Raw genomic sequence first — 26,553 nt, 5'->3', positions numbered from 1 at the left:
GACAGGACCATCCAAAGATGGACCAAGCGTCCATTCAATAGGCAATTAGTTAAATGAGTTATGGTCCAGCCACACAATGGAATACGATGAAGTTGTTAAACAAATAAATAAATAAATGGAAAAAAGAATAAGGAAATACGACACCTAGGGCACGAAGAAAGGAAAAAACACAGAAACTGGACTTCATCGAAAGTAAAAACATTTTTGTGCATCAAAGGACATCATGCAAAAGTGAAAAACAAAATGAGAAACAATATTTGCAGATCATGTATCTGATAAGAGTCCAGTGTCCAGAACGCATAAAGAACTCGTACAACTCAACAATAAAAAGACAAATAATCCAATTCCTAAATGGGCGAAGAATTTGAATGAAAGCATTGGGCTGAGCCTTAGTTCACTCAGCAAGCGTTTACTGAGGTTCTACCATGTGCCGCACGCTGATCCAGACATGGGGATTCAGCTGTGAACAAAGCAAGTCCCAGCCCTCAGGAACTGGTTTTCTGGTGGGTGAGCCATGAACTGCAAGTTCATTGCCCGTGACAAGTGCTGTGAGGACAAAACATGATGATGTCACAGTGACTGGAGGAGGGAGCAACTTTGAGCAGGGAGGTCGGGAGGGGCCTCTGAGGAGGCAACATCACTGGTTATTAGGAGCCAATGAAAGGCTGTTGACTAGCTCCTGGCCTGGCGTCTAACAGATATTAAGCGCTCACCAAATCTTACAGTGACGCTTAAGGTCATTCTCATCAGTTTAGTGTCCTCTTCCTCAGGAGAACAGGAGGTCCTGGGGCTCAGGCTTCTCCTCCCTGGGCGCTCAACGCCAGCGGGCACACAGTAGGTGTACGCACGGTCCTCGTAACCTCTGCACGCGGTAAGGCTCGAGAAGCTAGCCCAGGCAGAGTGGGCCCCAGCCAGGGAGCACTGTTCGAAGTGTCCACCAAGCGCTGGCTCCCTGACCCCGGCCCGGCGCCCTTCACTCGCGCTCCTTCCACACAGGGGGCGCTTGACAGTGCGTGCTAAAGAAACGCCTGTTTCTGGGTCCGGCGGCACACGACCTATGCCCATTGCACCGGCCGGTAAACCGAGGGCGAGGTGGGCGGTGCCGCGCCCGCTCCTTCCGTGGCGCCGGCTGCTGGCCCGGGCCGGGGGCGGAGAGCTGCCGGGAGGGACGCGCCGCCGCCCCACGCTTCCGTGCCCAGCTGCGCCCAGCTGCGCTCCTGCCCCCCGAGCGCCGCGGTTGGCTGCGGCTCGGCGGCCGCTGATTGGCCATCGCGGCCCCGGCGCGGTCCCCGATTGGCTGTGACGCGCGGCCGGGCGAGGCCCCCGCCGGCGCCTCCGCCGCGCCCGGCGCTGAGCGGTCATTGGGCGGCGTGATCTCGCCGCGGTTCCGCGGCCCTGCCGCCGCCGCCGCCTCTAGCAGAGCGCACCGGGCGGGCCGGTCGAGTGGTCATGGCGGGCGCGGAGGACGGGCCGGGTCAGCAGCCGGAGCTCGACGAGGATGAGGCGGCTTATTGCCGGCGCTGGGGCGCGCAGCACGCCGGGGCCCGCGAACTGGCCGCGCTCTACTCTCCAGGTAAGACCTCCCGGCCCCCCCCTCCGGGCCTGCAGTCACCAGCCCGGGCTACGGACAGCGACCCGGGTTCCCCAGATCGGAACCCCAGTCTCAGGCCCCGATGCAGAACTCCAGCCTCGGCTTCTAACCTTGCAAATAGCGCCCCCACGTCCGGGGACCCCACCCCAGAGCCCCTTCCAAGCTCAAGCCAGAGCTCCAGCCACTGGGCTTTCTAGATGCACAGACAATCCCTATATCAAGGAACTGCCATTTCAGCTCCCCGGACCGCATGCAGAGCTCCCATCGCACCCCCAGATCCGGATCCTAACCTCAAAGCATCCTCGGCTGCAAAGAGCGTCCCTAGACTTAGGGACCCCCATCCCAGGCAGCCCGTCAGCTACATGCACTGCCACTCCCTCCCGCCCCCCCACCCCCGGCCCTGGCCTCTTGAAAGTCACGGCCTATCCCAGGTTCTCCAGATCTGGAATTCACACCCTAGGGCCCCATCTGTGCCCCAGCCTGGCAGCAGTGACCTCACCCTCCAAATCTGGGCACGTCAGCCTCCCTGCTTCTAGGAACCGCAACTCAGGAATCCCCAGCTACCTAGAGCCCCAGTCGCCGCCCTTCCCCCAAGCCCCATTCTAGTTATAGCTTCAGTGGCCACGGACCACCCCCTCTCCCAGCAGAGAGGAGCCTCAGCTCCCACTCTATTCCGGTATCCCGGTATCCCGAGTGGTGAGGGCACTGTAAATCTTCCAGTTTAAGCTCCTCCCATATGCAAGCCTCAAGTCCAGCCCTTGCCCCTTCCCCATTGCATATATTAGCCCCCTCAATTCTCCAAACCAGACCACAGTTTAGAGACCTTTACCTACCGTTCTGCCCCTAGAACATGGTCCCTGGCTCCCTCCTGCTGTGCCTACCATTTATGCTCCGGGGAGCACTAGCTTCCCCACCCTTTTCTGACTTCCAGTAGAGCCCAGGGAATCTCATTCCCTGGGCCTTCTGTCCCGAGGGGTTAAGGAAGTGCCATCGAGAACTCCAGAGTCAGGTGACTGGTTGCTGCAGGAGGCCCCTCTGCCTGGATATCGCCATCACACCAAGCTTTGTTTGTCAAACATTCTGACATCTTTCCTTTTGCCAGGGGACAGCCACCATGCACAGCCCTTGCCTGGGGTGGGCATGGGTCCACTACGACCTTCGGCTTTCTACTCTGACTGGCCCGGGTTTGCATACCATCTCTGCCATCACCGGCTATGTGACCTTGGGCCATTTGCTTTCTTGTTGGGTCCTAGGTCACCAGAGGCCCTTTCTGGGCTTGCAGTTCCATGCTCTGGGTGTGATTTTTTTTTTTTTTTTTTTTTCCAAATGACTTGGGTACCTGGCCCATGATGCCACGGTTTCTTTAGCTTGTTTCCAAAGCATCTAGCCTATGAACCTAAAACCTCCCGCACTCCCTGGGACAGGCTGGGCTTGGCATCCCGACTGCTTCTTGCTATGTGACCTGAACCAAGCCACTTTCCCTCTCTGAGCCTCAGTTTCCTCACCTCTAAAATGGACATAAAGTTTACCTGTTCCTTAGTGTTTGGGGGAAGAGGCAATGAGATCATCCACTTCGATGCAGTGCCTGGCATACAGTAGGTGCTCCCTTTTGCTACCCCAGTAGTCTGGTGTTTCCTGTGAGTCTCGGAATAAGGTGTTTCACCTCTCTTGTCCTCAGATTCACCACCTGAGATTTGCGGGTAAGGATTCAAAAGCTTCCTCCCTTGGTGTCCAGCTCTGCCCACCTGGGTAAACCCTACCCACTTTCAACCAAATCATACTCAGGCATTCTGAGCTCCCCCAGGAGACTGCCATTTCTCCATTCCCCCATGATTGCATCTTTGTCTCGTTCTGATTTCCCCAAATGCCCTCCACCCTCTGAAGAACAGCCATGCAGGGATCCGAGGCTGCAGATAGCCTCCAGATGCCCCAAACCTTCCGTAAAGGCCTTATCTCCTCTTGGCTTGGAGCTGGGAGGAGGCCAGGTGGTGAGGAGTGGAGAAGTGGGAGACTGGTCAGACTGGTTTCTCCAAATTTCATAGGTCTCCCTTCCCCTGTCTCTGTTCCATTCCTGTATGGCCTTGCAGAAGTACCTTGACCTTCTCTGGACTTGACTTAAAAAATGAGGGACCAGGCTCAATACATATGGAACATCTTCGTCCCAGTCTCCATTCTAAGCCCTGAAGGCAAAGCAGTGAATAAGAGGAAACATAGAGCTGGCATTTTACTAAGCCCAGTAAATAAGGAAAATAGCTCCCTTGCCCAGTAGTGGCAAGCATTATGGAGCAAATACATAGCAGAAAAGGGGGAAGTGAAATGTTGTTGGGGGCAGTAACATTTTAGAGATGGGGCAGTTAAGGCTTCACTGAGTGAGTAATATTTGAACAGAGACATGAAGGGAGGGAGGCCTGAAGATATTTGAGGAAGGATTGGTCCAGACCAAGGACCCAGCAAGTGCAAAGGCTCTGAGGTGGGAGCATGCCCGGAGTGTTTGTGGATATAAGGAGTCCCATGGGCTGGAGAAAAATAAGCAAGGAGAGAGTAGGAGAAGCTTCTGGGTTCCAGGACTGAATTCTTGATATTCTTGGGGCCAGAGGTGGATTGGCACAGTGACAGTTGGCAGCAATAATAAGGCAGTTAACACAGTTGACATTTATTTAGTACTGTTCGTGCTGGACATTTTCTCCATGTGATCTCATTTCATCCTCACCACAACTGTCTGAGGTGTCCCCTCGATACTAACTGCATTTTTCAGGGGAGGAAACAGAGGCTTCCCCCATTCCCCACATCTTGTAGCCTCGTCATAGCCCAGCCCCAACATGTGTTCTTCCTAAGCTTGTCCTGTTTGGGATCAAGCCTGCATCTACCCCTCCCAGAGGGCAGGGTCAGCAAGGCCTGGGACTGCTTGCATTTGATTTGCCTGGCACTTCATGAGCCCCCTGTCCATCTTGAAGACATTTCCTGAGGCTTAGCAAAGAGTAGAGACTTGCCTGCAATCACACAGCCAGTTAGCGGGGCCAGAACCAGAACACTGGTGGAAGGAGGGGGATGTTCTAGGTTCCGTGTTCTTAATCTTCACTGTGGAAGGGAGCCAGCCCAGGGTGGGTGTGCAGGAGGGGCCCAATGTTCCAGGTCAGTGGAGCAGCATGCGTGCAGGGCCGGTGACAGAGCGAGTGGGCCTAGTGTCTGCGGGGAGCTGTGAGTAGTCTGATCAGGGCAGCACTGGCTGGTGGGAACAGCAAAGGGCCAAGGAGTGAGGCAGCCTGAGCCTTATCCTGTGGGCTCCAAGTGTCTGGCCAAGAAGTTGGGGCCTGGTCCTAACGGATCCCGGGAGTCATGGAGGGTCCCTTAGCCCACTGCACTCCGGGTTCGGGGTTCACAGCAGCAGCCTGCCCTGTGCCAGGATTTATGAAGGACTTGGCAGGCTTGGCAGGCCTCGTGGGCAAGCCCAGAGGTAAGGCTGGTGCCCAGCTTCCCCGCAGGTACCCGTGAAACGTGGCTGTGTATGTGGTACATCTCAGGTGCCCCGGCCTCTGGGGGTGGACCCTCAGGGGTCACTGGAGCCAGCTCTTCAAACCACCCTGGCTAACACAGGTACCTCTGGGCCTGGGGGAGACAAGGATCTCTTAGCTTGGGGTCAGGGCAAAGATTCGGCCCCCCAGAATGGACCTGGGGTCCCTTCCCAGGCCAGGCCTGGTCCCTGCCACTCTGGGCTGAGTTTTCACTCTGTCTCCTTCACTCTTGTTCTTTTTCCATTTCTTTGTCTCTCCTCTCTGGCCACGCTCTTTGTCTTTTTTCTCTTTGTCTCCCTATAATCTCTCCATGTCTCTGTTTTTTCCTCTCTTCCTGTCTCTCCCTTTCTCATTTCTCTGTGTCTCTGATTCCTGTTCTCTCTCATCTGTTTGCCTCTCTCTCTTCCTCTGTCTCTGTCTGGTTCCTGCCTTTTCTCTACCTCCTGTCCCCCCACCTCCCTGACGCCAAGGGCCATCAGAAGTACAGGTTATTCAGGGCTTGTCTGACTGAAACAAGAAGAGTCGGGCCTGATGCCAAGCCCTTGGCCGCCATGGCCTGCCCCCAGGAAAGCAAAGATGGCCGAGGCCTGGCGCCTGGCCTCCCCTGCTCCTCCCAGCCCTCCACAACCACCACACACAAGCCTGATCTCTTCCTCAGGCCAACAGGCATTCACGGCCATAACTCAGAGCCCAAATCATGGAGCCTGGCCAGGCCAGGGGCTGGCTCAGGAAAACAAGGCCCAGCAGTCTGCCAGAGGTGGCCCAAGCTCTCATGTCCTAAGCAAACCCCTTCTCTCCCCTGGGCCTCAGTCTGCCCATCTGTATAATGACACCACTTTAGACCACCTGGCCCTGCAGGCCCTGCCAGGCTGACTGTCCATGCTGTGACTTTGGGCCGGTCATTTAATCTCTCAGGCCTCGCTTCTCCCTCTGAAGGACAGGGCAAATGGTCCCCAGCCCACAGTGTGTGGCGAGGACTGGCTGAGCTCATCCCTGGCACCATAACTGGCATATAGTAGGTGCTCAGTGAGGGCCACTTAGTATTATAGATGTATTCTTTATGGATCAAAGTTGAAGCACTTGGTCTGGGAAGGATCCAGATTCCAGAGGCCAAACATAGATGGCGTTTAGAAGGGAAACTATTCCGATTTCAGGGACATTCTCCAAGGCACGGGGAGAGAGCTGGGCGCTCTTTAGAACCAGGACAGCTCCAAACATCCAGGCTCATTTGTCCCATTGACAAGCCCAGGATCCAAACCCAGCTCTTCATTTTTACCCACTGAGCCTCAGTTTCCTCACCTGGGAAGTGAGATCATGTAGCTCATCCCTGGAAGCATTGAGACTTGAATGAGGGACTGTGCATCCGGCTCAAAAATGCAGGTGACTGCGGGGCTGCCCCCAAAGGAAGCCACCCAGTAGAGGCCGCAGACAAGGGAGGAGACTGGACTGAGCCGGGAGCTCTTGCCCCATCCCATGGGGGCGCATAGCTGCTGCTGCTCAGGCCTGGGGTGCCCAGAGCCTTGTGTTCTCAAGAGAAACAGGAAATTAGGAATTGTAGGTGATTGTTTTTTAAGGTAGCTAATTTTATTTAGTTAGTTAGTTAGTTAGTTAGTTAGTTAGTTAGTTAGTTTTTAAGCCAAGAGCAGAATGTGCTGGAGGGAGCTGGTCTGCAGCATCTCTAATGTGAGCTGCACCTGGTACCCCAGCTGTGATAGGCCTCAGTGTGTATCGGCCATTGTTACTGTTACTGCATCATGTTGCTGTCCCTGCAGGCTGGGGGGCAGGCAGGCTGGCATTGAAGAATCACCTTTCCCTTACCCCATCCACCTGCCCCCTGCAGACTTCTGCTTCTGAGTCCCAGGCCCAGGCCACAAACAGGAACCAGAAAGGGGAAGGCTGTTCTGGGCAGATTACAGTGACCCCAGGTAGGGGCTGCTGGAGCAACAGTGTCACGTGGCCCAAGGGAAACGGCCACTAAGAAGTGGGATACGAGAGGTTCCAGGCCCACATCTGCTGCTGTGGGATGGCTGTTGGGGTCCTCGCACTTGTTGGACCACAGTGTCCTCATCTGCATAAGAGGGGACCAAGGGAATGCAACCTGGGGCGTGTCCCTTCTCCCCTCTGACTCTCGGTCTTTTCACAGGGCAAAGGGAGGGCCACTGTTCTGATTCTGGCCCAGGGCGCAACGTTGTATGTCCTGGCCAAGGCGCTTCTTTCTCTCTCTGGGCCTATTTCCCTATCAGGAGCAGTGGAATGTCTGATATTTCCTTCTAAGGTGCTTTGATGAGGGGCACCCAGAGACAAAGCCTGGCAGTGGTCCTCTAAGTTTCTGTTTAGAAATGTGTTCATTCCATGGACATTTATTGAGTACCAGCTGTGTGCCAGGGCCCTGGTGAGCAAGCCAGACATGGTCCTGGGCCTCCTGAGTTCACATTTGGGTTGGGGAAGATGGATGTCATAGGAGCAGCCCTATTCTGGGGGAGTCCAAGAGTCAGAGGAAGCATCATAGATAGCCTCCTGGACGCGGAGGCTTCAGGCCGAGGTCTGCAAGGGCATTGCCAGAGTCACTCCAGATCAGAAGGGAGGGAAGGAAATAGCAAGCACTAAGAGAGGACAGACACAGGAGGAACCTCTCTCTCTCTGCCATGTCCCCTTCAGTTGTTAATCACTCACAGGGACCTGCCCGGCCATAGGATCCTAGTCTGTAGCTGACTAGCTCTGCAGCCTTAGGTTACTTCCTTGGGACCACTCTGACCCTCTGATCTCTCATCTGCAAAATAGCATCACCTCAGCAGGTACCTGGCACATAGCAACTGCTCAGTAGATGTTTAACACTAACGATAAGAAGATTACTATCATTAAGGGTCTTCTGTGCCCTTGGGACCAGCTGCCCGGGAAAACAGTATCCCCAGGGGTCCTGTAGCACAGTCTGCACCACCCACGCAATGTTTCCCTTCCCTTTTATTTTTTTTAATTTTAATTTACAATTATGAGGAAAGATTTTTGATAGAGGAGTACATTCACAAATACTAAATTCCAAGGGGAGTAAGTGAAATCCAGTCTTGACTAGGTAGCTTTTTCTTACCTAATGGCTGCTGCTTAGCGCTTTGCTTTCTTGTGCTCACCAGTATGTCCTGGACATCCTCCACGGCCACATATAAACAGCCGCCCAGGCATTTTTTTTCCTGGCTGCAAGGATGCCGTGGACCAAATTGATTTGGCTGATCCCCCAGGCGATGGACACCTCTGTTGTTTCCAGTGTTGAGAAAAAGACAGCTCAGACGAAGCTGCAGTGAGTGAATCAGCTTCTCTGAGCCCACATGCCTTTTAAAAATATGTGGCAGGAGATTTAAAAAGATCTCACACCCCTCTCCTGATTTCTGGCTTCTCTTAGGAATTAGAAGGTTGGGAATCCTGGGTCCACACTCCCACCTGGCAGGAGTCAGCCTGTTAGTGACCCTCCTTCACAAAGGGCACGTGTGCCACAGCCCACCGCCTCCACGCAGCCCACCTTACCCCCCGTCGCCTGCTTGGCCCCTGGAGGCTTTGGGAGTTTGCGACCCCTCATCTCTTGTGTCATGCTCCCAGACCCCCTGCTCCCGGCAGGAACCCTAGAAGTGGTAACCAAGGCCCATTTCTCCAAAATCCCTGACTCAATGGAGCCCTGCTTGATGGACATTGGGCGGGATCTGATCCTCTGGGGTTAAAAGGTGTTATTAGCCTCCACCTCCAAATAATTATGTACAAAAGGGGACAAATGATGCAATGATGTCAGTTAAAAAAAAGCTCATTGCAGTTCCCTGGAGCGTCTGCAAAGAGAGCCCACCAGGGCCCGGGAAACAAGTTCTGGTCCTGTCTGCCAAAGAATTGGCCTGCGCAAGCCAGCTTCATGGGCTGGTGCCTTGGGCAGACTCCTCCCCTTCTCTGGGCTTCAGTGACATCATCTGTGAAATGGGTAGGCCGGGGCCTGTTCTCCGCAGCCCCTACGTTCAGCCTGTGCCTAGCTCGTTAGACTCCTTGAACATGGTGGCAGAGCTCATATGGGTCCAGCTCTGCCTGGCTCTAGTCTGCAGCCCCGTGGCCTTCGCCACCCGGCCCGCGCTCACCTCTGGCCTCCTGTCCCCGCAGGCAAGCGTTTCCAGGAGTGGTGCTGTGTCGTGTTGTGCTTCAGCCTCATTGCCCACAACTTGGTCCACCTCCTGCTGCTGGCACGCTGGGAGCACACGCCCCTCGTCATGCTGGGTGTCGGTGAGTGCCCATGGCCCCCTCTCTGCCTGCCTCCGTTTCCCCGGGGGTCAGGGACCTACCTGCTGTCTGTGCCACTCTGGTGGCAACTTGCACACATGGGTAACGATGCGTGGCTATGCGTGCTCACATGTGTGTGCGTGTGCCCGTGTGCACACGTGAACCAAGGACGTGCTGTGGGAACCCCACCTCTGTCTCAGTGACACCTCTGTTCCTCCTCTTACTTGGGCCAAAACCCTGGGCATCATCCTCAGTTCCTCTCTTTGTTTTCCGTTCCACACACGGACCTTCAGCAAATGCCCTTGGCTCTTCTTTCTTTTCTTTTTTCTTTTCTTTCCTTTTCTTTCTTTCTTTCTTTCTTTCTTTCTTTCTTTCTTTCTTTCTCTCTCTCTCTTTCTTTCTCTTCCTTTCTTTCTTTCTTTCTTTCTTTCTTTCTTTCTTTCTTTCTTTCTTTTTTATGATTGTATTTATTTGAGAGAGAGAGAGAGAGAGTGAGAGCACAAGCAGGAGGCAGGGAGAGGGAGAAGCAGGCTCCCCGCTGAGCAGGGAGCCCAACACAGGGCTCAATCCCAGGACCCTGGGATCATGACCTAAGCTGAAGCAGACACTTAACCAACTGAGCCACCCAGGTGCCCCTTAGCTCTACTTTCAAAAGGCACCCAGAATGCAAACATTACTCTCCACCTCCACTGTCCTCACTCTGGTCTGGCCATTGGCCTCTCCTGCCCTGACTTTTGTGGGAGCCTCTCCCTGGTCCCCAGCCTTCCCCTTTGCCCCCATTGTCCGTTCTTCGCTGGTAGCCAGAGGATCCCGTTAGATCCTCATTAAGGTCACACTACACCCCCATTCTCTGTGTTAGTAGAATAAAACCAACTCCTCAGTACCACCTGGCCCCAGTTCATCCTCAGACACCATCCTTCTCCATTCTTCTCTGGGGTGTCCTGCTCCCTCCACACTGGCCTCCTCATTGTCCCACCACCATGCACTGTTGGACACCCTCCTATCTCGGGGCCTTTGCACATGCTGTTCCTATGCCTGGAACTCTCTTCCCACACACACCTACCTGGTTCACTTCCTCATCCAGGTCTCCACTCAGAGGTCACCTCCTCAGGGAGGCTCTCCCTGATTACCTCTCAAAAATAGCAGCCCTACCATACACCATCCCTTAGCATACTCTGTTATACGATGTATTTATTCGCTCAGTATCTGTCTCCCTCCACTCAAATCTCAGATCCCTGAGAGCAGACATTCTTGTGTGTTCGCTGCTGCAGCCCCAGCCCCAAGCATGAGGCCTGGCACACAGTAGGTACTCGATAAATATTGATGAAATCAGGGAACGAAGGAATGAGCAAGCTGCAGCTTACAGTACCTGCTGCGTGTTTCCCATTGGTCAGGGCTCCCCCGTCCACAGCCGGAGAGTTGGTTGCTACACTTGTCATCCTTTTCCAGATGAGCAAACGGAGGCTCAGAGAAGGGCTGGCCACCATCACACCTCAAGCCAGAAGCACAACATATTTCTTCAGTCACAGTCTCCACCCCCAGGTCCTGGGGTGACTCCTTCCTGTCCGTGCACCGGCCTCCCCTGTGCCCTCAAACTCAGGCACTCATCCCCTCCCCTGCCCCAGGCTCCCAGGCAGAGGGGCCGTTGTGCCCTTGGTCCGTCCGCCTGGCCCTCCCTAAGTGTTCAGCTCCCACAATCTCATTAAAAGCACTCTGGCTGCATAAGCCAATAGTGCTCAGGCTGGCTAATTGAGCCATCTGGGTATGCGGTGGGGTGGGCCTGTGCTGGGGGCTGGGCCAGCTGGAGGAGAGGGAGTTAACCCATCTGGTGCTGGGGAGCCACACATGCCCCCGTGGCGCAGGGGTGAGAGGGACCTCACCTGCAGCCCCTCTGCCTGCAAGCACTACATTCAAGGGCAGGAATGTGGCCGGCGTGAGCCCTGTTGCCCCCTCTGGGGGTGGTTATGAGCAGCCCTGGGTTCAAGTCCCAGCTCTCCTACCTCGTGGCTGTGGGGCCTTGGCAAGTGTTGTTACGTCTCTGAGCCTTGTTTTCCACACCTGTGAATTGGGGCTGTTTGCAGTACCTGCTCGTCGGGCGGCTGTGAGGGCAAAATGTAGGTGCGTGTATCCGTTTCGCAACGGATATGTCCCAAGTGCCTCCCGTGCGCCAAGCCGCACGTTGGGCACTTTTAACTCCTGGTGCGAACCTTGTGAAGCGGCTTTGCTCACCATCCTGTGAGAGGCCGGGTGACTTGCCAGTTGGCCCTCCCCGGGGCAGCAGCAGAGTCTGGGCTCATATGTCCAGACCTGCCCAGCTCTTGAGCCACAGCCTCTCCCCACAGGGGCCATACAGCCTCCAGTTAGCGCTGGGAGGAGAGCGTGTCTGCACCCGGGTGTGTGTTGTATGAGCCAGGAGCCTGGGTGACCCAGGCAGGCCACCACCTCCTCTCCCTGGTTGGGATCAGAGCTTCCAGTCCCTGGCCCAGGAGCTCTCTGGGTGTCCAGTCACCGCATGTGACACCAGTTCCCCCATCCCACACCTTTGCCTCTGGGCCGATAAGAGCAGACAATTTCCTGATAGTGGTGTTTGCACAGTCCCTAATCGATTTAAGTAGCCACCCTGATTTGTGTATTAACATGCAGGAGGCCAGGCACTGTGCCAGTCTGCAGAGCCTGCCTCTAGCCCAGCACTATCTCCCCAGAGGTTCCGGTGTCCCGGCAGGCCCTGGAAACCAGGGGAGGCGGAAGCATGAAAAGGTGCCCAGTTAATAAACACTGACCGATGATGCAATGCTGGGAAGCAAAACCAAGATAAGAGAACAGGCAGGAAAGGCCTTTCTGGAAAAGTGGCATTTGCAGGGAGACCTGAAGGAGGCGAGGGAAGAAGCCAGGCAGATATCGGGGGGAGGGGGGGGCGTGCAGCAGGGAACAGCAGGTACAAAGGCCCAGAGGCTGGTGTGTGCCCAGGGAACAGACGGGAAGCCAGTGTGGCTGGAGAAGAAAAAGTAGTTCGTGGCAGCTCAGAGGCAGGAGAGGCGGGCACAGACTGCCAGGCCGTGGTCTGGACACGGGGTTTTGTTCTCTGGGCCACAAGGGGCCATTGGTGAGCTGCAGGGAAGATGGATGGGGGCAGAGAGGACCAGAGAGGAGGCGAGGATGGTGGCCCAGACCAGGTAGGGCAGTGGAGGCAGTGAAAAAGTGTCAGATTTTCAGTGAGCTGTGCAAGGTAAGCAGCCAGAGTGTCCTGTCAGATCAGCTGTGGAGGTGAGAGAGGGCCTGTCAGTGGCAACTCTCAGGCTTTGATGGAAGGGACGAGGTGGGAAGAGGCGGCTTGAGGGGAGATGCTTGAGCTGCCCGCCTGAGAGCCAGGGCAAGGTGCCGAGCAGGAAATTGGAAATCCATGTCTGGAGTCCAGGAAGGAGGCTGGAGATAGAAGGCTGGAGGTCCTCGCAGTAGAAGAGGTATTTGAAGCTCAAAAGCTGGCAGAGTGCCCCCAGCGGCTGAGTGTAAGTAGAGAAGAGGCCCCGGGGCCTCCAGGCTGGGGGGCCGGACGAGGTCACAGAGGGCAGGAGGAGAATGTGTCTCCAGAAGACTTGGGGGTCAACTAGGAGTGGCCACAGAGCAGACCAGCAGGATGGGGCAGCGAGGGGACCCCCGGATTTGTCCACATGGAGGCCATCAGTGACCGTGACAAGGACAGCACTGTCATCAATGAAAGCATGAACAAATGAATGCCTCTGGGAGCCTTTGAGCTGTTTGCTGTTCCTGGGGAAAGTGGAGGAAGAGCGTGGGCGCTTGTGAGTTGGCTCTTGAGGCACGAGTAGGAATTTCTGGTGGCCTGGTAAAGGGGAGGGTGTTCCAGGCAAGGGAGCACAGTGAATGCAAAGACTGGTGGTGACGTCAAAGGTCACATGGCCTCAGGTCAGGTGAGGAGTCAAGCTGAAAGCTGGGAAAAGGTGGTAAAGTGGGGATCTGGCCCAGGCCCCTGTGGAGCAGCCTGCCTACAGCTGATCGCTTATTTTTGTTGTTGTCGTTTTTTAAGATTTTATTTATTTGTCAGAGAGAGAGAGTGCCTGGAGCACAGGCAGGGGAAGGGCAGGCAGAGGGAGAAGCAGGAGACTTTGCTCAGCAGGGAGCCTGATGCAGGCTTGATCCCAGGAGGCTGGGATCGTGACCTGAGCCCCTGAGCCAGAGGCAGATGCTTAACTCATTGAGCCACCCAGGCGTGATCGTGTCGGTCTTAGCTGCTCTCACTGTCTCCACACCAGGCCTTGAAATGGGAGGGGGCTCACAAGTCACAGCTGGGTGACCTGCAGCCAGATGAAGGCCCCACCTGCTGAGTCAGGGTAGCCTGGAGTGAGTTTTTCACCATCCTGTACCCGATTGCAGTGTCCTGCACATGGGGCGTTGACCAGGCCCAGGCTGCCCCCAGGATGAGCCGGCTCCAGCCTCGGCCACCTGCGCTGGGACAAAGACTCCCTGTGTGTTTGCCCCGGCCACCCCTGCCCCCCGTTACAGCCTCCTCAGGCAGCAGGCCAGGAGTCCTGGAGTCACTGCTCTAGAAACAGCCACTTGCAGAGGCCCGGGGCTCACAGAGTCCAAGGGGGTGGGGTGCTCCTTCTCACCAAAAATAACTCCTGACATCTCTCCAAAGCACACGTCCCTCCCTGCTCAGCAGCCTGCAAGGGCTAGGTGCTGGTCATTTGACAGATGACAAGACTGAGGCCTGGGGAGGGGGGTAACCCCGAAACTACTAACTAGAGCTACCCCCGGGAGCACTTACCACGTCCCAGGGACTTACTTTACGTGCGTGAGCCCTAAGTTTACTAACCGATTGTACTTAAGGAGAGTAAGTGCCGTTAACGTCCCATTTCTCAGACCTGGACATGGAGGCTCAGCATCTTTATGAACCGCCCTCATGATGGTCCCTGGCCACTCGCCTGCATCCCCTACTGCCCTTACCCTCTGAGTCTCCTTTGTCCTCTGGAAAGTCGGGATGCGTCAGGGCCTATCTCTATGGACGTGAAATAAGATGATACAGTTTTTCAAAAATAGACTTTATTTATTAAAACGGTTTTAGATTTACAGAAAATGAGCAGGTAGTATGGAGAGTTCCCATAAGCCGCCTGCCCCGAGTTGCCTGTCTTGTTAACATCTTACATTTTACAACTGTGTCGTACACATGTTAAAATCAAGATACCAATATGGAGACATTATTATGAATTAAAATCCATAGTTTATTCAGACTTCCTTAGTTTCTTTTTCTTTTTTTTTTTTTTAAAGATTTTTTTATTTATTTATTTGACAGAGATAGAGACAGCCCACGAGAGAGGGAACACAAGCAGGGGGAGTGGGAGAGGAAGAAGCAGGCTCCCAGCGGAGGAGCCTGATGTGGAGCTTGATCCCATAACGCCAGGATCACGCCCTGAGCCGAAGGCAGGCGCTTAACCGCTGTGCCACCCAGGCGCCCCTGGACTTCCTTAGTTTCTACCTAACGTGTCCTTTTTCTGTTCCAGGATCCCACCTAGGATGCCACTCATTTACTTATCATGTTCCTTCAGGCTTCTCTTGACTGTGACAGTTTCTCAGACTTCCCTTGTTTTTGGTGACCTTGACAGTTTTGAGGAGCCCTAGTGTCTCATAGGATGCCCCTCTATGGGAATTTGTCTGGTGTTTTTCTTTTCTTTTCTTTTAAGATTTTTTTATTTACTGAAGAGAGAAAGAGAGAGAACCCAAGCAGAGGGGAGGGGCAAAGGGAGAGGGAGAAGGAGACACCCCACTGAGCAGGGAGCTGGAAACGGGGCTCCATTCCGGGACCTTGAGATCACGACCTGAGCTGAAGGCAGATGCTTAACCCACTGAGCCACCCAGGCACCCCTGGTGTTTATCTTTTTATTTATTTATTTACTAGAGTAGTGGGGAGGGCAGAGGGAGAGGGAGAGAAGTAGACTCCCTGCTGAGCGTGGAGCCTGACAGCACAGGGCTCAGTCTCACGACCCATGAGATCATGACCTGAGCCGAAATCAAGAGTCAAGACACTTAACTGAGGCAGCCAGGCACCCCTGTCTGGTGCTTTTCTTAGACCCCGTTCTGTGTTTGGGGGAGGAAGAGCTCAGAGGTAAAGTACCATTTCCATCCCATCATGGCCAGTGAATGTCTTATCAACATGACTTAGACTGTGATGTTGACCTTGACCACCTGGCCCACGGAGGTTTGTCAGGTTTCCCCACTGTAAAGTTACTCTCCTCCCCCTGCCTTACGGTATCCTCCCTGGAAGGAAGTCACCGTGCACAGCCCATATTCAAGGTGTGGGTGTTACATTCCCCAATAGTGCATTTTGACTTAAGGTCCGGCACGCAGGAAGCGTTCCGTAAATGTTAGCCGCTATCATAAATATTGTTTTTCTATTATTTTTATTATTATCATTCTTGTCATGTGTAAGGATTAAATGCTTAGGACGATTAAGGAGTTAAGATGTGTAACCGGTTTAGGACTAGCCTTGGTGCAGTTCAGGGATTAAGAGAGATAAAACATTTAAGGTGCTGGCACAGGGCCTGGCACCTATAAGTGCTCAATAAATGTTGAGTGAGAACAAATAAATAGCTGGCATCTTTGCCCAGAGGCAGTGTAGGCATATGTCTGCCTACAGGCTTGTGTGTCAGCGTTCACAGCAGCTCGACTCCTAGCATCTGCATCTGAAACCCGCCGAGACGTCCAGCAGCTCAGTGGGCAAACTCCCCTGGTGCATCCAGACAGGGGACTACTGCTTAGCAATACAAAGGATGCGCCATGATAGAGATAAAGCAGGGGGATGTGACCAGGAGCACCTGCCGGGGAGGGTGCCTTTAGCCAGGGGTTTGGGGTGATGTTTGCCCTGAGCCGAGGAGGAGCTAGCTCCCTGGGGATCTTCAGGGAGAGATGGAGTGCCAGGTAGAGGGACAGCAAGTGCAGAAGCCCTTGGCTGGGGGCACCTGGGTGGCTCAGTCGGTGAAGTAGCTGCCTTTAGCTCAGGTCATGATCCCAGGGTTCTGGGATCAAACCCCGCCTCGGGCTCCCTGCTCAGTGGGGAGTCTGCTTCTCTGTCTCCCTCTACCCCTCCCCCCATCCCTCCCCCCGGACTTGTGCTGTCTCTCTCGCTCTCTCAAATAAATGGATGAAATTAAAAAAGAAAGAAAGAAAGATTTTATTTATTTGAGAGAACAAATGAGAGAGCACAGCGCGGGGGTGGGTAGAGGAAGAGGGAGAAGCAGACTCCCCAGTGAGCAGGGAGCCCGAGGCGGGGTTCGATCCCAGAACTCTGGGATCATGACCTGATCTGAAGGCAGCCGCTTAACCACCTGAGCCACCCAGGTACCCCTATATAAAATCTTTAAAAAAAAAAAAAAAAAAGTCCCTTGGCTTTTGTCTCCCCGGCCTCCCCACCTCCCCTAGCCCAGATCCACTTCCTAACACTGTCATTGAGGAGCAGAACTGCCCAGCCTGGATGGCATCTAGGGGTTTTTCTGTAGCCTCCAGTGTCCCAAGGCCCCGGACCCCTGTCACCAAGGAGCTGAGGACCCCAGCAGAACTCAAAGAACCCTTAAAGGGCCCTAGCTGGACCTCAGAAGATTTCACAAGGAGAATCAGTCTGGGGAGGAGGAGGGAAAGAGTTTGCCTGAAGTTCTGTGACCCATAAGACTGCACATAATGCCACTCAAAACTGCATTCGTGGCCTACGTGGTTTACAGCCCCTCCCCCCATCGCTCTGCCCCAGGGGACAGTGAGCTCAGCGTCTGCTGCATCTCTGGCTCTAGGGCTTGGCACACAGTAGGTCCTCACAGAATGTTGCTTGATAGACAAAACGGCTGAGGAGCAACAACAGTTGATTGGTTTGCTATATGCCAAGCACTGGACTTAGTGGTTTGCATTGATTAATTCAAGGAATGTTTACTGAACCCCTACTAAGTGCCAGGAACGGGGACGCAGCCATAAACAAAAGACTAAAACCCCTGCCTTCGTGCAGTTGACATTCTTGAGTGGGAGAGACCATGAGCAAACAAGTGACGTCCACGAGGATAGGCGCTTGGAGCAAAAGAAAGACAGGAGATAGGAAATGCTGCTGGAAGATGGGGGTGGTTATAATTTTAGATCAGGTGTCCCCAGCAGATGTTTGAGCAAAGACCTGGGGGAAGTGAAGGAGTGCGCTGTGCTACACCTGGGGAAGGAATATTCCAGGCAGAGGGAACGGGAAATGCAGAGAGCGATGCAGAGGTGTGTGAGGTGAGCGGGAGGAAAGGGAATAAGCCAGGAGGGCTGAGATGGCAGTGAGCAGGGAGAGTGATGGGGGATGGCACCGGGGTGTTCCCTTGCACAGGTACGGGGCCACTCTGCCTCAGTTTCCCCCTGTGTGCAGGGGCGGTGGTACATCCTGCTATGATAGATTTGGACCTCAAGGCAGGTTAAGAGCCCAGCTGTGCCACTTGCCATCTTTGTGGCCTCTGCCTAGTCACTTCTGTTCTCCAGGCCTCCTGTTTCCACCTCTGTAAGGGGACCATGAGGATGGTACCTACTTGGACCAGACTGAGAATCCACTGAGATCAAGCATGTAAAGCACTTGGGCCTGGCACTGAAAGTGCTCAATCAATGGCAGCCACTGTGTTTTTTGTAGTGGCAATTCCCATCTATCTAGAGGAAACTAGGGCACAGAGAGGTTAAGTATCATGCCCAAGGCCACACAGCTAGTGAGAGACAGCTAGGATTTAAGTCCACATCTAACAGCTCTTAACCTCTGTATTATACTTAACCCTCAAGTGAGTGAATGGTGTTGAGGTCTTTGAAGGAACCCCAGTCCAGTTCCGAACACATTGAGAACAAAGTCAAGGAAATCGCTGCCGGAGACCAAATCGTGACATTTATTGTGATCAAAGCTACGTTTTGGAGGAAGGCGTGGCTCCTGTCTGCATCCGAGGTGTTTTCCGACACCAGACCCCAGAAGGAAATTTCCATCTAGTCACTCGCAGCACCCAAGCAGAGCGGGCTTCCCTCTGTGGAGTGACTGGGGGTCAGAGAGAAGGGAACAGTCAGCTCCTACTAGGGAAAAGTTGAGTTGATCTGCTCATGCCCGGTTTATTTCCTCCAGACCCACCAAGCAAATGAGTCCCCACATATCCCCTGGGCAGAGCAAGTAAAGCGACAGGAGTGTTATACCTAAGGCTCCATTCACAGGGAAGTAGAGAAGGGACACCACCCCCATAACAAGTGAGTGAGCAAGCAGGCGAGTGCATGAACGAGGGACTCCCTACTGTGGGGTGGAGGGTGGGCAGGGCTGCCCCGCTTGGGGTCCCCCACCCCCACCTCACCCTCCTTTTGTCCACAGTTGCAGGCGCTCTCATTGCTGACTTCTTGTCTGGCCTGGTGCACTGGGGAGCTGACACTTGGGGCTCCGTGGAGCTGCCCATCGTGGGGAAGGTGCGTATGTCGACCCAGCCCTGCCGCCCAGCAGGGCGTTGGGCTGTCTGACCTTGAGTGAGCCCCCTTCCTCTCTGAGCCTCCTGTTTCCCTGTTTGAAAGACAGAAACCATTGTTCCAGCCTGACCCCATGCCCATCCCCTAGGGCCAGAACCCACTGGAAAACCCCCTGGGATTTTCTGGAAGCAAAAGCATCAAGCATGGGATAGTCAGAAAGTTTTGAGCCCCCTGAATTTGGAGGCCACATCTTGTTCTCCTTTTCCAGCCCTGCTGTGCCTCACCGTTTGTTTTAATCGAACTTTACCTTCTATCAGACTTCTTTGATTGTGACAGAAAGTCCAGCACAAGCTGGCTTAGCCAAACGAAGGTACTGGTTCATGTAACAACATTTCAGAGTAGAACCAGGGTAAAGCATGGCGGGGCCTAGGACAGTCATACCATGTTTTCATGACTCCATCTCTCTCCACGTCTCCCTCTGCTTTCCTCTGTTGGCTTCACTGTCACGTGGGCTTTTCCTTCATCCTGCCAGCTTGGCCCCATCGGTGGAAAGAGAACTCTCCTTTCCCACAATTAGAGCCAAAGTCCCATGGCTCCCTCCCATTGCCCCAGCGCAGGTCACCTGCCTACCCCTGTCAGTCAGGGTGGCAGAGAGATGCTCTGATTGGCCGGGCCAGGGTCACGTGCTTACTTTTAACTAAGGGGTGGAGGGGTCAGTCCCATGGGAACAGCTTGTACCAATGGAAGGGGAAGTCGGGGACACTGTTACCAGGAGGGGCGTGGCCACAGGGGAGAATTAGAGGGGGCCTGCCTGCCGCTGTGAGGGGCGTCCTCAGCTGTATTAGAGTGGGGAAGAAGGGTGGAGATTGTCTCCAACTCCCCTCACGTCCCTGATGAGGAAACTGAGGCCCCAAGTGGGGCATTACCATCCCAAGGTCCCCGCCAAGTCATTGTGACCATTTTCTGCCAGAGCTGCTTAGACCTGGATCCTGAAGGCTCCATATCAGCAGCATGGTGGAGTGTTCTGGCATCCCAAAGGCCAGCAGGCGAGTCCGAGTCCAGTGTGCATGGAAGGTGGTGGAGAGAGGCTGGCCACCCCAGGCTGACTGGTCTGATATATCCCTTCTCCCGCCCGCACCCCCACCCCAGGCTTTCATTCGACCCTTCCGGGAGCATCACATCGACCCCACAGCCATCACCCGACACGACTTCATCGAGACCAACGGGGATAACTGCCTGGTGACACTGCTGCCTCTGCTAAACATGGCCTACAAGTTCCGCACCCAGAGTCGCGGTGAGTGTGCCAGCTGGCGGTGGGCTGCAAGGGGGCCGTGAGGACAGACTCCCTTCACGACGTTATAAAACATTTTTAGTTATCGTCCTGGAAAATTGGGATGTTCAACATAAAAATCTGTGTTACTAGCTTCTCCTAGACAATCCGCTCTGGCCATCCTGGGTCCTCGTTCCCATTTGGCTCCACTGGGCGGGAGCTGAGCTGCAGCTGCCATCTTTAGCTGGTCCCCCCTTCCCCGCTGCTGTCCTACACCGGGACCGCCTTGCTCGTCTGCATGACCTGCCCAGCCCTGAGGGCTGCTGGCTCGGCTGCCCTGGCTTAGTAGCAAGAATAGAGGCAGGAAGTTCCGAGTTCTGATCTCTGCTCCGCCTGTTTGGGGGAAGAAAGCAAGTCATTTTCACCTCTGTGAGCCTCAGTTACCTTATCTGTCAGGTGGGCAGAAGCAAGGGGGGGGGATAAGTACTTCCTCTGTGCCATGTCTTGTTCTAACAGCCCACACCTCATCGATCCTTAGAGCAGCCCCTCCCTCTGTGGGCAGATGTGAGGACTTTCTGTGGTACAGTGGCTGCTGCGGTGCCCGCCCATATCCTCTTACACAGGCATGCGCCCATCCCCCAGTTACCAGGAGTGGTAGCTGCTAAGAACTCCCAGCTGTCCCTTCTAAGAACTGCCAAAGCAGGTCTCACATCTCCCCTTGGGATAAGCCTAAAGCCTAAGGCTAAAGTGATAGGAAAAGCCTACAGAAGACCAGCCCTCTCATCTCTGGGTGGGACCAACTCTGTGGAGCCCTTAACCCTCCAGAGCTGCCCCCAGAATCAGACTGAGTGAGACGAGACTCCCCCAACTCCATCATTGCTTAGTTCTCCCCCTGCTTCCCTCACCCCCTCAGATGTTTTTCTGAACAGAGGACGCCCCCCCCCCATTCCTCCTCATATAAATTATGAGCACAGGAACCCTTGTCTCAGGCTCTGCTTCTAGGGAATCTGGACAAAAATCTATTCCCATTTTACTGATGACGAAGTTGAGACTCAGAGAGGCAGAGGCACTGACCCAAGCTCATATAGCCAAGAAATGTCAGAGCACGGACCTGAACCCAGCTCTGCCTGACTCCAGAGCCCTCATCTGCAACTCTTTCTTATGCTTACTCCATTATCTGCCCATCGAACAGAAGACAAGACTGAGGCCCAGAGGGGAGTCTGAACTTGCCTGAGACCATGGGGGAGGGTGTAAGGAGGCCTGGGAGCTGCCCAGAGGCAAGTGGTGAGGGCCAGGCTGGTGGCGGCCCCTCCCTGTGACAACTGTGTGGCCCTGTGGGCACCACCCTCTCCCTCCCCTGCAGAAGCCCTGGAGCAGCTGTACCCCTGGGAGTGCTTCGTCTTCTGCCTGATCATCTTCGGCACCTTCACCAACCAAATCCACAAGTGGTCACACACGTACTTTGGCCTGCCACGCTGGGTCACCCTCCTACAGGACTGGCATGTCATCCTGCCACGCAAACACCACCGCATCCACCACGTCTCTCCCCACGAGACCTACTTCTGCATCACCACAGGTGCGGCTGCCGGGTGGCGTGGAATAGGCTGTCCCCACCTCCAGCTGTAGCTCCATCCCTGGGGTCTGTAGGGCAAAGGTCACAGGAGGAGGTCCTGGAATCCCTGTCCTGCAGGAACATGCTCTTACAGCACACACAGACCTACTATGTGTCAAGCATTCTAGGTGCTGAGGACACAGCAGTACAAGGGAGATAACCTTCCCCACTCCCACCTCCCACCTCATGGAGTTGAGATTCCACCCATCCAGCCAGCAGATATTTGTTGAGCACCTACTATGTGCCACACACTGTCCTGGACTTAGGACACAGCACTAAACGAACAGGCACAAATCCCTGCCTTTATGGCATTCCCATTCTCATAGGGGCCATGCCAGACAGCACCTAAGTAGTAACATTTAACCTGCTTACTGCTGTGGAGCAAAGTAAAGCAGAGGGTTGGAGAAGGAAATGAGGGACTTTACCCTTGAGAGAAGGTGATCGGTGAAAGCCTCGCTGAGAAGGTGACATTTGAACTGAGGGAGAAGATTGCAGATCTGGAGGAAGAGCACTCCAGGCCACAGGAACAGCAGGTGCAAAGTGCCTAAAGGAGGAACAGCTGGTTGGTTTGAGGAACAGCAAGGTGGCTACTGTGGCTGGAGTGAAGGGCATTAGGGGCAGAAGAGAGGGGAGATGACCGAGTCTAGAAGTGAGAAATGCTTTGGGGGACAGAGCAGGGTGAGGGGCAGAGAGTCATGGAGTGAGGAGGCAGAGTTGCTGTTCATAGAAGGAGGTCAGAAATCTGAAAACAAGCGTGGGGGAGACCCTGCAGCCAGGTCAGGACAGACCAGTTCAGACAAAGGGAATAGTAAGTATAAAGGTCCTGAAGCAGGAACATGCCTGTTGTGGCTGAGGAACAGTAAGGAGACCCACATACCATTAGCAGTTCATGGACCAGTACCAAAGGTGAATGGAGCAGGTTTTCTGGGGCCAGTGGGCATCAAACTTCAATGTGGCAGAGCTGCTCTCGGCATCCTGATGGCAAGTCAGGCCAGCTTCGGCTCAACTGTCAGCTTTTCCATGTGTGCCTTTAGGAGTCTCGGAGACCTCGCTGATGTCCTTTCTCTCCCCCACGGGATGGGGCTGCAGCCCCCTCCTTCCATACCGCCTTCCCAGGCCTGGCCGTGAATGACACTATGGCAGACGCCAGGTGCTTGGCATGGGATAGGTACTTGATAAGTTAAAGCTCCTGGTTTGCGCGGGGCACAGGGTGCGTTGTCTGTCTGGAGGCAGAACTGAGAACCACAAAAAATATTTCTTGTAGGTCTGAAAGTCATGTTCTTTGAGGCCAAGTGGAGGGGTTAGAATTTAGGCCTACGATCGATCCTGGTTTGGCCACCCACTAATTGGGAGACTCCCCTGCAAGCCTGTCTTCGCATCTGGAAAATGGGACGCAGTAGTACCTACCTCATGATTTGGGTGGGAGGCTGCAGTAGAGAGGAAGTAAGATTGTAAGCAATATTTATTAAGCAATATTTATTGTGCCAGGGGATCACCAGTGGAAAAACATGGGGTTGTGCTGTGTGGAGCAGGACATTCTAGTTGGAAGTTGCAGAGAAAAACCAACACAAAACAGGAAGGTGGTGAAATAATGAGAATGGTTACAGGTTATCATAAAAGCTGTAACAAAACAAAAGAGGGTGATGTGGTCAAGGAAGGCTTCCTGGAAGAGATGGCAGGTGAGCCTAGTAATAAGAAATGCTGCCACCGTGCCTGGCACACAGTAAGCACTGGGTAAGAAAGTGAATGAGTGAGGGGACAGAGGCATGTGTGAACAGCCCTTGAGCCCATTGGTGGGAGGTCCCCAACCCCAGATACCTTGGTCAGCCTTTGTCCCCTGCCCTGTACAGACTTACTCCTAGGTGCTCCTGCCCCAGGCAAAGCCAGCACTTTCCTTCCATCTCCTCGACTGCTGCTCTCCCATTCAGCCCCCCCGGTGCCCTGTTTCCACTGCAGGCTGGCTCAACTACCCTCTGGAGAAGATAGGCTTCTGGCGACGCCTAGAGGACCTCATCCAGGGCCTGACCGGCGAGAAGCCTCGGGCAGATGACATGAAATGGGCCCAGAAGATCAAATAACTCCGAGCCTGCCACCTTATTGCCAACCTTCCCCAGCCCCCCAAACCGAAGCCATCTGCCAAATTCCAGCCTCCTTGTGCTGGCCCCTCCAGATGGAGAGGATGCCTCCTGGGCTGGGCCCGGGCACCCCCCAGCCCACCCCTCGTGACACAGAATACTTGAGCCACTGATTTTTCATTTCCTATTTTTCATTTTCTTTCCTTGGCCCCTCCCCAGCCACCTGAGCTGCTCTGTCTCCAAGCCTGACTCTGCAGAAAAACGAGCCCCGCCCTGCCAGCCATTCCTTGGGTAGAGGGGAAGCTCATCCACTCCCTGCACTCCTCCAGCCCCCCGCCTCACTGGGCAGTCCTTCAGTGTGGCTGGCGTTGGGGCCACTGAGTCGTCTTATCTGTCTCTCCTTGTTTGCCCCCAGTGGTCTAGGAGCCCCCCAGGCACACCTATGTGTCCCTGGAGCATTGCCCTACTATGGCCCTGTGAACTGACCCTGAAGGCCTGGGTGGGTGGACAGTCCCAGGCACCACCTTCGGCCTAGCCTGTCCACCCAAGGATGGCCAAGTGCAACAAGGGTCTGAGGGCAGCCGGCCAGAAGAGGCAGGAATCCCCTGCCCAAGCCTGGACCCCCTTCTCCCCTGCCCCTCCCCATCTGCCCATGGGATTCCAGCCAGAGCTGATATTTCTAATCAGAGGATGTCTTCACAGAGTGCAGCCCCTGCAAAGGGCCTTGGTCATCTGGAAGGGGACACAGAATCCCCTCTGGCTAGGGGGATGTCCGAGAAGGAAGAATGGGGCTTTTTTGTTTTGGTTTGTTTTTTTTTAAAGGTGCTTGCTTGTTTAATGTAAATAATAGAAAGCCTTAATATCTTTTCTGTAACACGGAGTAATATTTTAATGTCATGTTTTGGATGTACATAATATATTTATAACAAAGCAGCAAGAGTCTACTTAACCTCGGCTGCCTCGTGTTTCCTGGTTGGCTGGGGGGTAGGGGGTTTAAGGATCCTGGAGGGTAAGGCCCTACCCCTAGCCCATTCCTAGCTCCCCTCCTCCCACCTTGGGCTCAACATGGGAGCTTTGTCACTTGAGAGACAGTGAATTAATGTTGTCATCTGCTCCAAACAGTTTTGGAGGAGACCCACAACTGGATGAGGAATGGTCTTCCTGCAGGAGATCATGATGATAGAGTGATGAAGGCGGATCCTATTAGTGAATTACTTCAGCAAATGTTATTGGCCCCTGGTGTGTGCCAGGCTCTGCCTGGACACTGGGGCACACAGCAGTGAACAAACAGACAAGGACTTACCCTGGTGGAGTTGACCTCCTGAGGAGAGAGACAATAAACATAAATAAATGCACATGTACATTCAGATGGTGATTTGTAAAGGAAATCAAAAATAATGTATCACATTGGAAAAGCAGGGTGGGGCAGCTTTGGCAGGGTGGTCAGGGAGGGTCTCTCCAGGGAGAGATATTTGACCTGAAACCTGGGGGAGGAGATGGAGCCATCGAGGGGTAGGAGGCTGGCAGACTGGACAGCAAGTGCAATGGCCCTGAGGCAGGAACAAGTCTGAGGTTTTCAAAAGACAGTGGGGCCAGACTGGAGTGAACAAGAGAAAAGTGGAAGATCCGGTTGGAAAATTAGGGACTTGTTACATGGAGCCTCACAGGCTGAGGAAGTTGGGAGACATTGGACATTTTAGACAAACGAGCATCTTGTTCATTTATTCATTGAACAAGACATTATAAGGCACCTCCCATGTGCTAGGTACTGAGATTCTGTAGTGAACATACAGACATTACAATCAATACCTAGTCTGGGCTAGATAGTTTCTGCAATATTAGCCCAAAAAGTGGGGGGGGGGGACAGATGATAAAATACTCTTTAGAGTGGTCACAGATAAAGCTTTTTAAAAATTGTGACCCATAACTTAATTTTCCTTAAAGTTTGGCCACCACTAGATTTGTGACTGTCCGAGGGGACCACAAAAGGAAAGGGAATTAGAGTTCATAAGTTACAGGAAATAATAGCTTAAATAAAAATAGCTAAAATAATTTGATTAACTCCTATAGCTGAAAAGTTGAGAGGAGGTGGTTGTGACTTCAGGTTTGCCAGGAGTCAGGGGCTCACATGATTCACCAGACGTTGGTCAGTTCGGTTCCGTTTTTCTCTGAGTTGAGACTTGACATCGGACCAGCTCAGCAATCTCAGTGGGAAACGCTTCCCCTCCCAGTGGTTGCAGCAAAAGCCCAGGGCAGGCTCTCAGGGGGACAGACTGGGTCTTGTAGTGAATGGTTCTGGTTGGCCAGGTTTGAAACATGCTCACCGGGGGCTGCAGGGGTGGGAACAACACTTCCCGAGCCGCAGGATGAGAGGAGGGAGAGGTGATTTGTTCCCCACCCCCCAAAAAAGTAAGGTGTTACCAAAGGAAGTCTACAGCGGGTGGGGCAGACAGCCAAATTTCAGAAGGGTTGGAGAAGCAGCCTCGGGGCTGCAGGGGTTGGTTTCCCGTTCAAAGGCCCAGGTGGAGCGATTTTCCAGGCCCACCAACCTGTGTTAATTTCCCGGAGCAAGCAAAAAAAACCAGCCTGAGTCCAGAGGTAAACTGACTTGCCCAAAACATCACAACTAGTAAGAGAGAGCCAGGCCTCACACAGACTTAGACTTGTCTCACTGCTCCTGAATCCCAGGGACTGGAAAAACACTTTCAGAACCAGAAGGAGTTATGTTTTGTGTCTGTGTTGGGATCATTTGTGAGATTGGGGGCGGGGGGGTGTTGCAAACAACTGCCTGGGAGGGCTGGGCA

General features: G+C 54.0%; 1 protein-coding gene and 2 long non-coding RNA genes across 5 annotated transcripts; 1 reads left to right on the top strand and 2 right to left on the bottom strand.

Moving 5' to 3' along the window:
- The first annotated feature begins 1,339 nt into the window (after positions 1 to 1,339).
- On the top strand, positions 1,340 to 25,104 carry LOC103669669 (plasmanylethanolamine desaturase). Of its 3 annotated transcripts, none has more exons than XM_040638460.1 (6): positions 1,341 to 1,573; positions 9,232 to 9,351; positions 18,704 to 18,795; positions 19,942 to 20,086; positions 21,426 to 21,638; positions 23,525 to 25,104. In XM_040638460.1, exons 1-6 carry the CDS (start codon positions 1,450 to 1,452, stop codon positions 23,722 to 23,724), a joined length of 894 nt encoding a protein of 297 aa, XP_040494394.1. In that variant the 5' UTR covers positions 1,341 to 1,449; the 3' UTR covers positions 23,725 to 25,104. The 3 variants fall into 3 exon arrangements, with proteins under 3 accessions (XP_040494396.1, XP_040494394.1, XP_040494395.1); XM_040638461.1 differs by having other exon boundaries at positions 1,344 to 1,573; positions 23,631 to 25,104; XM_040638462.1 differs by lacking the exon at positions 9,232 to 9,351 and having other exon boundaries at positions 1,340 to 1,573.
- Positions 18,217 to 19,935, bottom strand: LOC103669673. The gene is made up of 3 exons (XR_570361.2): positions 19,234 to 19,935; positions 18,687 to 18,886; positions 18,217 to 18,382 (listed from the first exon to the last, which is right to left on the bottom strand). It is a non-coding gene; the product is annotated as an uncharacterized LOC103669673 (long non-coding RNA).
- Positions 21,622 to 23,517, bottom strand: LOC103669672. Its single transcript, XR_570360.1, has 3 exons — positions 22,552 to 23,517; positions 22,100 to 22,218; positions 21,622 to 21,703 (listed from the first exon to the last, which is right to left on the bottom strand). It is a non-coding gene; the product is annotated as an uncharacterized LOC103669672 (long non-coding RNA).
- Positions 25,105 to 26,553: the final 1,449 nt, after the last annotated feature.

The sequence above is a fragment of the Ursus maritimus genome, unplaced genomic scaffold (genome assembly GCF_017311325.1).
Source record: "Ursus maritimus isolate PB19 unplaced genomic scaffold, ASM1731132v1 scaffold_22, whole genome shotgun sequence".
Lineage (NCBI taxonomy): Eukaryota > Metazoa > Chordata > Mammalia > Carnivora > Ursidae > Ursus > Ursus maritimus.
Note: the sequence above shows the minus strand (reverse complement) of the source record. Positions and strands in the feature narration are given on the sequence as shown.